At 41.5% G+C, this 12,200-nt stretch overlaps 1 protein-coding gene across 2 annotated transcripts; it reads left to right on the top strand.

Moving 5' to 3' along the window:
• The first annotated feature begins 1,122 nt into the window (after window positions 1-1,122).
• On the top strand, window positions 1,123-10,735 carry SEPTIN2 (septin 2). 2 transcript variants are annotated; one of them, XM_053458920.1, is made up of 13 exons: window positions 1,123-1,219; window positions 4,213-4,250; window positions 5,562-5,676; window positions 6,156-6,242; window positions 6,645-6,768; window positions 7,120-7,254; window positions 7,424-7,541; window positions 7,740-7,841; window positions 8,856-9,001; window positions 9,362-9,448; window positions 9,807-9,864; window positions 10,027-10,109; window positions 10,197-10,735. In XM_053458920.1, the coding sequence occupies exons 2-12, from the start codon at window positions 4,242-4,244 to the stop codon at window positions 10,105-10,107; spliced, it is 1,062 nt and encodes a 353-aa protein (XP_053314895.1). In that variant the 5' UTR covers window positions 1,123-1,219; window positions 4,213-4,241; the 3' UTR covers window positions 10,108-10,109; window positions 10,197-10,735. The 2 variants fall into 2 exon arrangements, with proteins under 2 accessions (XP_053314895.1, XP_053314894.1); XM_053458919.1 differs by having other exon boundaries at window positions 1,217-1,250.
• The last annotated feature ends 1,465 nt before the right edge of the window (window positions 10,736-12,200 follow it).

The raw sequence follows: 12,200 nt of genomic DNA, 5'->3' as shown, positions 1-12,200 counted from the left end.
TTTTATACTTGGGGAGGTTGATAGGCGGCAGGGAACCTGTCACATCACAATGGCTGATGTCCATACTTGGGGGCCCAGGGCTCCCTCCTATGATAGGGCTGTGTGGTTCAGGGAGATGAGTTGGCCACACGTAAGACTAGGCCGAGTCAGGCAGGGTTTGGGCTAGGTCTGCCTGTGACCACACGCTGCTCCCTACACAAATTTTAGAAGCTGTCCAGAATCCCTGGGAAGCAGCGCTTATCCTGAAGACGCCAGTTCATCCGCGTGGTCCTGGGAAGCTGAACTTATTTATTACAATGGAAAACGAGATCTACACTTTTCCACCACTTCCCTCACACTGGAAACCTACAAGATGCAGGAGACCAGTGCTTTCTGGGACCAGTTTGTCCCATGGTGGTGTTTCCATGGCGTTCCAAGACAAGCCAAAACGGATCAGACCACTTTATGTTCTAACAGATACCTGGCCCTTTGGTCACAGCTTCATGCCTAAAACCAATACCAGCATCTTGTATAAAACTCCCCAGCGCACATACCTGCTACTCAAATCAAGGCGACGACACGGCGGTGATAAATTCTCTTTTATAGCTGATAGAAATATTCACATGACAGAAACTGATATGAATCGAACCGGGTAAACGCTCCAAGGACTAGCCAGCCGTCCCCTGGCTGTATTTACTTTGTTCTTCTGTGGACTTGGGACTGATTAGGGCTATTTTAACATGTTCAGGAGTTCAATTTAATATCCAATCACCATGGCCGGGACCTTTATTTTATTCATTTATAAAGTCAGCGTATAATTTACTGTATATTTATTTTATTTATTTTCGCCCCCATTCCTATACCATATACTTTACACTATTTGAATTTGATATTTCTACAGCCGTATATATTATTTCGCCAACGTCGACCGCATATGTCAGAAATAATGGCGACCATCATGCGCGCCTCGCAGGGTTTAAAGCCTCTGACGACCTGGGCGTGGCTCTATGGGCTATCGGCGGTCTCTGTACCTCGGCACAGCTGATTGGTTGGGAAGAACATATCCGATTATACACGAGATCACTGATTGCAGCCGTTGTCTCTGATTGGCTCAATGTTGTGTTGCTGGACGTTTGTTGTGTTCTGATTGGCTTCTTTCGGCCGAGCTTCTGTTCGAGGCGAAGTTTGCTTCGGGTTGGAAGTTTACTATTGAGAACAGAGAAGGACCGGAAGCCGGGAGGTAACGGGAGATAACGGGTAGCGGCGGTTCTGTATGTTGGATGCATTTTTTTTTAATGAATAAGGTGTTGAATGGTGTAATTATATGCGATACATATGAAAAGGCTTTTTCTCTATGTAATTAATTACCAAGTATAATGTTAATGGAAAACCAAAGAAAACGCTTTAAGCATTATGTACATATTTTCTGGGGAATATATTGATGTTTTTATCTAATCTACCACTTGGTTACTTGGTTCCGTTAAACTATGAATATATATATTATACATATATGTGTATGTATGTATGTATGTGTGTGTGCGTGTATAAATAGAAACTAATGCATACAATGTTTATAGTTCATGAGAAAATAAATATTATTTTTATTTATTTATTTTGGCACTAAAATGTGCCTTCATTGTTGCATGATGTTTCATTTCCGGGCAGTTAGGGGTTAAATTCTTTGGTCTTCGGTCTGGCATATGATGGGTTTTGACCCACCCAAAATGTTTGTCCCTCTTCCAGACGTGTGCAGCCTGTGTGACTATTTCAGATCTGACCCCCCCCCCCCCGGTTGGGCTCGTAATGTTAGATTTGGCTGGATTGCCCCCTCCGGCTCTCCCTTGTCACTTTGTATGAATTCCTGCGGGGCGGTGGGGTGGCGGCCCTTCCCATAGCCCAAACATGGATGAACGGCCATCCCCGTCCCTAGGAAATATGTATGGCTGGCAATCTTATTTCAAATGTGTTATAACCGATTATTGGTCCCTTTGGCCCGTGTCTGAAGTGGCTCAGGTTAAATCTATGTTTTCTGTAATTTTGGTATAATTTATTAATACACATTAATCTAAAATACTCCGTTATGCCACTTTCTGTATAATGTTCATAAAACAGATGTGTTTTCAGAATTGGAGGTGTTGATAAGCTGCAGCTCTGGAGCTTAAGTGTTTGAACAAACTGTGTACTATATTTTTATTGTTATTAAAGAAGTGCGTATTAAAGTTCTTATTGCATAACGTGCATTTGGTTTTGGTGACAGTAGACTGTCCCTTTAACATTGATCTCAATCAATGCTGCCGCGGATTTGCTGCTCGCCTTTGAGACCGTTTTGGAACAGGTGATCGTGTCAGGACTGTCTGATGAAGACACCAGCAAAGATTCTCAGCCTGCTTCCCAAACACGAAGCGACACACACAGCGTATTTGTGTAAACAGAACCCGTCGGATCTTTGCGGGACTCTTTAGATCAGAAGCGCAGTAGTTGGTACAGGGCTATAATGTGTAAGCTGCAGTAACACTTCGCAGGGTGGGCTGGGGTCTTCACTGCGCTAACAGGAGGTCTCCATCAATGTCATGGTGCGGGGTTTGTAATGCGCAGGAAGTCTGTACGAGGCTTCCTTCCTGTGCAGCTTGTGTGAACTTTCACAGCGCGTTGGAAGGGGCCTCTCCCAGCTGGCTGTCCCCGGGGTACGTCTCGGTGGGCCGGTGCTAATCATCATCGCTTCCTTTTAGTGCTTTTTTTTTTTTTCTAGTTTGGTGGGGGAGTTCATTATTAAACTGCATGTCCCATTTCTATTTGGCTTTTTAACATTCTTCTCTTCAGCTGCCGCCCCGCATGTGTCTCCAGAATGCACTCATTGCTGATCCGTGACCCGGCTTGGCCATAGAGGGCCACTTGCCAGTAAACGGGCTTGTCCCTCAGAGTATAGATATTTTAACCCTCGGAGGCCCTGAGGTGCTCATTGGCACAGAGAAGGGCAGAGTTCCGGGTAATTAAGTAAAAGAATACTAAAAATGACAGCATTCCTCTAGTATCGTAGGACTAGGTTACAGTAAGAACAGTAATTGATTCCCTCTACTGTAGACAATATCACACTTTCTATTATTCTTCCTGTGTTTTGCATTAAATGCCGGGTTTTTTTTAAATATTTGTGAAATCGCACTTGTGTCGGTGATACTTCTAGGTAGGGTTCAAACGGAATCCTGATAGATGAGTATGTGGGGGCAGCAAAAATAAAAAGGACCCCGCATTGGCTCAGCGGTGGTATTTAAAATAATAAAATGAAACTTGTTGGGCATTGTTTGGGATGTAGTATCACGATGTAGGACTGGGGTGGGGTATCTGCGTTCAGTTTTAACAGATTAAATAAAAGTAATATTTTCCATGCATTGTGGCCTGCTGGCAGGGGAGGACAGGTAACATTCTGCCCGGTGGGGGGCAAGTTTTATTTAGTGGCCCAGAACGTTGCACTCACTGAATTCGATACACATTTCTCAAGAAGAACATCATAGGAGATCCATAAAGGATCCAGTCAGTATAAATTCTCCCTAAAGCCCAGTGGCACACAAAGGTACTTTAGGCAGCGGCCCCACATTCTCAAATCAGAGTAGCCCAGTGGGCTATTGCCCCCTTTCCATGCCTGCCGGGGTCATTGTGTTAACTGCCCATTGTATTAATCGTGCAAGTGAGTTAGACAGTGAGTCTATTGTCCGTCTTGAAGAAAATGACTTTGGGTGTTGATAACTTTGGTGGTCCAGAGATTCTTTGTCTTACTATTCAACCCTGTAAAGCCTTGAAATGTTGCAATTGCCTCTCAAGGAAATCTATTTTCATTCATGAAAGGAATCCACATCTCTTTTCCTAATTGGGGGGCGTTGCATAAAGTAACAGACATTGGTACATACTGTAATAGTTTTTTACATGTATGTACCAATGACGGTACAGATATGATAAGATATGTGTGATTATTACATGCGGTAAATCCAGAGTTCCAGCTTATAGAGCGTGTTGGAGATCATAACCGGCTCTCTATTGCAGTGGACAAAAATGAGTGAGAGTTACATACTTTGTTTGTTTAAATCTGATAATCAGGGCTAATCAATTACATATAGTCATAAAGAGCCAGAAGTGAGAGCCAATATAAAATGCCTCTCTGGATTTAGTCCGCTTCTGTTGTTACTTATTAACTGTTCCGTCTTTATCTGTATATTAATATCTGATTTTTGTTTCTTGCAGGTTTGTTTTTCCATTAAAACTATTTCAAGATGTCAAAGGTAAACTCTAATTATGCTCTAACATTGCTGATGAATTTGGTCATTAAAAAGGCCAGTTTTTTAACCCTCGAGTCAATACGACCCCCCCCAACGAAACAAAAGAAAACAAATCAAAGAGCTCTGATTTCGTTAGTTCTTTCACCCAAACTCTTATTCACTCTTTCATGCTCTCTACCTTCTCCGCTGAACGATTTCCTGTCCCTATCTCCGTGCTGCGGCTCCAAAAAGTCTGTTCTTCAACTGTTTCTCTGTGGAAAACGGGACATGACTTTTGGTGAACTTCTGAAAATGGTGGAGCTTCTGGGCACACACTCTCCCCTGATTGGAGGAACAGAGAGCGGGGGCTCGGAAATAACCTCAAGTCAAGTTAAATCTCTTTGAGGGTCCTGAGCCCATTTATACTTGAGTTGTTGGTTAAGTGCCTTGTATGCATTGTAGCTATTCTCACCTCTCCCCGTTCAAAAGACTGCTCTGCAATTAAACTAGCAAATGGCTTCCCATGTTGGCAGCCACATGGAGGCATCACACCATAATCTGAATGTTCTGTGAATTAAAGAGACAGTTTATTCTCCCTGACAGCCCCACTACAGAAGAGGCATATTGTATAACTTTAATTACTGTAAGAATCACTGACTTGGGGTAGAAGCTGATCAATAAGCAGATCCTTGCACTGATTGGCTGATTTGTAATAAACGGGACCGATTGCCTTGCATGCATACGGTGGACTAAACAGATCCCCACCCGCAGTGTTTGCCTAGCTGGAGGTGGCTGGCAATAAGTATATCACGGGCAGGGAGATGTATGGAAGCTTTAAATACAGAATCTCCCCATGCCAGCTCAGCACAGCCTCCATAGACTGTGATAACCTCTGCGTATAGGACACGGAGCGCCTTGATATGACATCGTATCCCAGTGACCCGTGTCTTAAGGGCATGTGGCCCGACCGCAGAGGGGACAGATGGACAGGTTGGGCTGAGGGCAGCAACGAAAGGTGAATGCATCTCCGGTCAACACCATCATCGCATGGTGGCTGCATCTCCTATATAGCATGTGTTTCTGCATACTGTACCTTCTTTTCAAACCAAAATATGTTTCAAACTTTTCAGTGGGAAATCAAAGTTGAATTTAACATGAGAAAAGCTGTGGCAGCTAACTTTTTGTTAAGGGCTGGAGCATTGTTACATATGTATACGATTTGATTGCCGGTAGCCATGCACCTACACATCTACTTATGCATTCTTTTTTGTGTTTGATGCCAAATTATTCATTCCCTGTAATAATATGTCACAATAGCTTTCTTTCTCTGAACAGCAGGCACAGTTCGCCAACCCAGAGACGCCTGGGTACGTCGGGTTTGCGAACCTACCAAACCAGGTGCACCGCAAGTCTGTGAGGAAGGGCTTTGAGTTCACCTTGATGGTCGTGGGTAAGCATCTCCTGTTCGTTAATAATGGGGTGATTGCACGGATGTTGCTAAACTGCAAGGAAATGACCCAGTGGACACCTAGGCATCAATTATTCTTATTTCAACCTATTGGATACCAGCGTCGATTGATTTAGATTTTTTCGTGGTCCTTAAATTCATCTGTAAAATGACATTTTATAGTGATATTTTTTATTATTATTATATACCAGGAAACGGCAACATATGTTATGCAGGAGCATAAGAACTATGTACTTTATTTTTTTCTTCAAATAGGCTAAATGTATTGGCATAGCTAGTACTATATATATATATTTTTTTTTATAAAACAGGAGGTAACTATAAATATATTTATTTTTTTTATTGTGCTTTTCTTTTTAGATTTTGGTCACAATCTGAAAGCACTATTGTTTTGTATCTTTAGATTTTATTAGTATTATTATTATTTCTGCTCACAAATTGTTTTTTGTTTTCCCACGCAGGGGAATCTGGTTTGGGAAAATCCACTCTGATTAACAGCCTCTTCCTGACAGATCTGTATCCGGAACGCATAGTGCCAGGCGCTGCAGGTAATATACATGTGGGTAGGACTCGCCAAACCTGGGGTACTTGGGCTTAGTGGAGGGCTAAGCAAAATATGGTGTTTGTTAGGTGTTTATTGAATGGCATTTACTGGGTACAGGTTGTTATCATTCTAGCAGCAACCCAGGAATCTGAATGTGTATGCCTTTTATGCTTTTCAGGTTGTGCACTCACAACGTAGTTGACTTTAGTTGTTTCGTGGTTATACACATTATTCCGGAGCTTGTAATCGAGTTATTAGGAGATGAATACCTTTTTTTGTAGTCCTGGTAAATTTTGAATATCTCACACACACGTGCTAGTCAAGAGAACGGGAACTCTTACCTTTTAATAAAAGTAAGTGCAATTCCTTAAGTTATACTGACCCTCAATGACTTTATTCCTCCTAGATAAAATTGAACGGACAGTGGAGATTGAAGCTTCCACCGTGGAGATAGAAGAGAGAGGAGTGAAGCTTCGGCTCACTGTGGTAGACACTCCAGGCTACGGAGATGCCATGAACTGTGAGGACTGGTCAGTATGAACAACTAGTGACTAGTGACTACAAACGTAGATGTGAAGACTACTAGTAAATAGTGCGTTCGTACCTCTTGCACCATTTGTTTCCTGTCCTCTGTAGAGCCTATTCCGCTATTGTGATGTATTTCTAGAAACATGCTTTTTACTACCTAACTTAGATTAAAACATACTTCAAAGCATGAGGATAATGCATTTCAACACCCAGGTTTTGGTAATAGGACGATATCGCATATTGGATGAGAATATAATGTTGACAGCCCTACATATACTGGATAAGAGCAATATTCTTCTGCATTTCATACTGTATACAATAACTTCCCCTGATCGTCTCCCTTGCTACTTTAGTTTCAAGCCAATCATTGCCTACGTGGATGATCAGTTCGAGAGATATCTGCATGACGAGAGCGGATTGAACCGGCGTCACATTGTGGATAATCGCGTTCACTGCTGCTTTTACTTCATCTCCCCGTTTGGACATGGGTATGTGTGGCTTGGTCACCCTCCGACATCCGTTATCTAAGTTCCTATCCTCTTAATGAATATTTGTGAATACACATCTGTTTGTATACAGGTAGATGTTGTTAATATTTCTATGCATCTCTGCGCAACAGCCTGAGGGTAAGATGGCTTTGTCTTGTTTTTGTTGCAGTTTAAAACCCCTGGATGTGGAGTTCATGAAGGCTTTGCACAACAGAGTGAATATTGTCCCTGTCATTGCCAAGGCAGATACTCTGACCCTGAGAGAACGCGAGAGACTCAAGAGAAGAGTAAGACTTGTACACATTTAAAGCTGCTTCGTAGTGGGGGTGCTTTAACTCGTGATATGGATGGTCTGTTTAGTTTCCACGGTTCAGTATTCTCAATGTAAAGAATATACATCTTGCAGAATGAAAGAAAAAATATTTTTGGCATGTTTCTGCAACTCACTAGAGGAAAGACAATGCTGACCTGGTTCATTGTTACAGATATTGGATGAGATTGAACAGCACGGAATAAAGATTTATCAGCTGCCTGATGCGGAGTCGGACGAGGACGAGGACTTTAAAGAGCAGACTCGGCTTCTCAAGGTGTGTGCACCCGGAGAGGAGCTCATCCTTATGGGTCTGCTATATCCTCAACAATGCTGAAGACCGTTGACAACCTTATAACTTCAGCTATTGTCCTGTTTGCATTTTATAATATATTCTGAAAGGACAGTATGATTACTACCATGCATACGATTTTAACGGCACACATGTATATACAGCAGAAAGGCTTTCTGCTTACACGTAGAAGCCAAGTCTTCTGCATGTACTATGGAAGGAATAATGTATATAACATGTGAGTATATGCTTTTTATTTGTATATACAAATACACCTTCAATTAGCCGCTTTAGCTGTCCTTACTGTGTTATTCGCTCCATTATTATTATATTTACTAAAGTGAACATCAGTTAAGTCACTAATGCAGAAGAAACAGGAATGTAGGGTGACCTGGTGGATCCTGTTAATGGATTCCTGCAATATAAATGATCTAAAAGCATCGTCGTTCAGAAGAAGAGCCATCTGATCAGCTTACAGAACAAATAATCTAGTTACATTTCAGCTTGCATGATCACAGTTATAGAGGTTTAAATGTTATGCCGCTATACAATAATACATGAGATTCATTGAAAGGACACTCCAGGCACTTTAATGCACGTGGTCCCTTTAAATTTATCACGATGTCTGTAGAATCTGATCATTTGCATTTGCCCCCTCTTCTACCCCAGCACATGATATACTTACTGCCAGTCAGCCCCAGCTCTGGCTGGCAAAGCTGTTGGCAGCATAAATGCTTCCATTGATTTCAATCCGTTCTTTTCTGCCGCCGCTTTAAGCAAAACTCATTGGACTGCTATGGAGGAGAAGGGCAACTTTATGCCAAATCAGTCTACAATACAAGGCGGTCTTAACTAGTGCACTCTTAACTTTTATGCATTGATTTATTTAGTGTTTTGGGTTGGGACTTTTACCGGTATGGATTTTAAACCAATGTTTTATTTGTTTATCTGTCACATCATACCCAGAAACTGAATTGACTTTCTTTTTTAATTTTGTAGGCTAGTATACCCTTTTCTGTTGTTGGATCCAACCAGCTTATTGAGGCTAAAGGAAAAAAAGTCCGAGGCCGTCTGTACCCCTGGGGCGTGGTGGAAGTTGAAAACCCAGAACATAATGACTTTCTGAAACTGAGGACCATGCTCATGTAAGTCATGTGTATGTACAAATAAAATGCCATGATGGCATTGATCTGAAATGTCTTGCCACTGATTGGCTGCTAAAGCTGTCAATCGGTGGCAGTAAAGTAATTCCAGTGAATTTAATAGGAAGACTTTACACATGTGTACTGGGGTCTAAACGCACGCCTGCATGCCGCGTTCAGCAGAGCCAGAGCTGATCTTTATGACCAAACGCTCTCATATATTGAAACATAAATGTGGGAAGAACTAAAAAGTCACACGATAAAAACGTCACAATAGTTTATTGAAAACAAAAGGTTTTCTCGGGTTAGTGCTGAAGAGTTCTGTATATGATGTCCTCTTGTGCTGTCTCTTTCTCCCTATAGTACACACATGCAAGATCTTCAGGAGGTTACCCAGGACTTGCATTATGAAAACTTCCGTTCTGAGCGTCTCAAGAGAGGTGGTGCCAGGTACTTTTCCACTTTAAATTCTCAAAAAAAAATATCCTATCCTTTTTAAAAAATAATTATATAATTTGTTTAAGGTTCTGCCATATTTTCGTAATACTTTTGATTTGGCCGTAACGTAAATGGATAACTCAGAAGATACAGCGGTCAGCTAGAAATCTGTCTCCTCCTAGTACATATATCTTAATATTGTGTATACAAGATACTGACTTATTTTGGTCTTTACTGTTTAGTTGGTCTTGAGTGCCTGCTCCACTATGTGTAATAGCGGGTAGTACTTACCGTGGTACGGTCTATAGAATATGTTGCACCCCTGTCTCAGATTGTATGTTTAGGACGCGTGTTTTCTTTTTTCCTGCAGCAAGATGGAAAATGTGGAAGTGTCGAAGGATCAGATACTGCTGGAGAAGGAGGCAGAGGTAAGAAAATGTATTGGTCAACCCCTTAGGTGACGGATTACAATCTGTTCAGGGACATTTAATGCAAGTAAAATAGACCAAACCCTTCCCTTATCAACGCGCTATATATCAAGCAACATTTTTTTCCACTTTTTTTTTTATTTTTATTTTTTTGCATTGTAGCTTCGCCGCATGCAGGAGATGATCGCAAGAATGCAGGCTCAGATGCAAATCCAGAGACAGGGGGGAGAAGGAGACATGTAACGGTAAATACATCTCCGCTTGTTTTAAAAAAAAAAAAGGTTTAGAAATACGTATTATCGTATACCTAATTTTATTTGTGCTCTTTACAGGTACTTAATATCCATGCAGAGCTGGAAACAAAGTCGCTTGTGACCTTTCATATCATATACAAGATGATGTGACGGCATTCTGCGTGGAACATACTGATATGAGTTTTAGCACAGATTCCTGTACTGTTCCCTTCATATGTCTTACAATCTCTGAATGTTAAACACGGCTTTCTGAACAGTACAGACACGTCTGACATTGCACAGAAAAGAGGACTGCTGTGCGCTTCGGTCTGTTACACCTCTGTTCATTGTCTGTTACTCCATAAGCACACTTACTGGCTTCTCCACGCTAGGAATTTTATACTGCTTTCATACACTTTCCTCTACTTTCCTCTTGTGGTAAATCCATACAAGAGCCACAAACTCACTCTTATACACTCCTTGCCTCTGAGTACCGTAGCCTTAATTCCATCTTCATGCTTACTTTATGGATCCATGTAATGCTAATGTGAGAAGAAACAAACAGACCATTATGTATTTAATACATTAAATACAAACGTTATTGAACATAACCACTATGGATATGTAAAAAAGAAAAAGCATATTGTACGGAGGGCTTGTGTCTTCGCTCATGCTATGTTTTGAGCGGAAGACCAAGCTTGTTCCAGTGCATTGTGATACAAATGTTTACATTAGAATATAGTACATACAGGCAGAAAGGAGCGCTATCCATTTTTGTGTGTAGCTCAAGAAGACCTGGCCATTCTGACGACCTACGATCATGCTTTTAATTTGGAAACATTTATTCTGTCATCTGGCGTTTGTGTCAGATTTTTGGGAAAAGGGTGTATTCACTAAAGGGAGAGTTGGCAGGAGAGTTGTGATTTAATCTCACTATATGTTACAAAGATCCATCCCCGATACATTTCTGATGCAGGATGAGCTTGGCTGGCCCTGTATAATGTATAGGTAAATCAATGTCACCTGTTGAATTATGCACCATACAGGGCCAGGTCAGCCCTTCTTACTGTGGCATCTTATCAGTGTTGGCCCTTCATAAGGAATAGTGAACAGTTTCAAATGACAGCCCTCCTTCAACCCTCCCTTTAGTGAATAAAGCCCAAAGCCAATAAGCCCTGGCACTCCCCAAACCGCCTGCGGATGGGATATGCCTCTGTCTGTTTCATTGCAGGATAAAGACCTGGCCTTTCTACGGTGTCAGTCTCCTCGACAGTCCGGAGCCTGCGCTGCTGTTACAGATTGTACTTTTTTATTAGCGGCTGTGACAATATATGAAGTATCTTTCATATTTTGCAATCTGTAATTCAGTTTTACTTTAATGCCGTATAAAGCTATTATTCATCTATTATTTTATATGGTTAATGTATACTTCTGCGTAGCTTTTCAATGGGAAACACTGTGCACCCCTGTTTCATTAGCTCGCCTCTGCGCAGATGGCATGTCCAGGGAGCCAGCGGGTTAATCGCGGACTTTAAACTCCAGCAGGAAGAACGTAAACGTGTCCGGCTCTTCTCACGGTTTATTCTACATGTTTTTGCTTTTTGTGCATCACTTAGCTTCAGCGTTCCTAATGTCGAAGCGCTTGGCGTTTGCAATTCCCAGCACACAGCGCTTTCTTTAGGTAAAGCATTAGTATGCGATCCCCAGCGTGCCTTCTTGTAAGATCTGTTGTGCTGGTTTTGCGGGAATTGTTAGTCCGCCCCATTTCTTCCCTTTTGAACACATATAGAATCTTCTCTTCTTTGTAACCTATAGACTGACATATATCACAGGGGATGTACCACTCCTGCTTTGCTTGGTAAGATGTATTTGTTGCTTTATCTTTTAAACCCTTTCAGTGCCTTTCATATTATTGTGAAGCAGAGGGCGGTTCATTGTTAGAAACATGTTTTTGTATTTTTCATTGAATAAACTTCATTTTCAGGTAATTTTTGTCTGCTTTTTTCACTCATAAAAAACAGGTAAGGCAAAGGTCTCAGTCCCCATGAGATAAAATTGTCGCCTATAAAATATACAACGTGCACCGACTGACACACAGATTAA

This window comes from Spea bombifrons, chromosome 3 (assembly GCF_027358695.1).
Source record: "Spea bombifrons isolate aSpeBom1 chromosome 3, aSpeBom1.2.pri, whole genome shotgun sequence".
Taxonomy (NCBI): domain Eukaryota; kingdom Metazoa; phylum Chordata; class Amphibia; order Anura; family Pelobatidae; genus Spea; species Spea bombifrons.
This window is presented reverse-complemented; position numbering and strand designations above follow the sequence as displayed.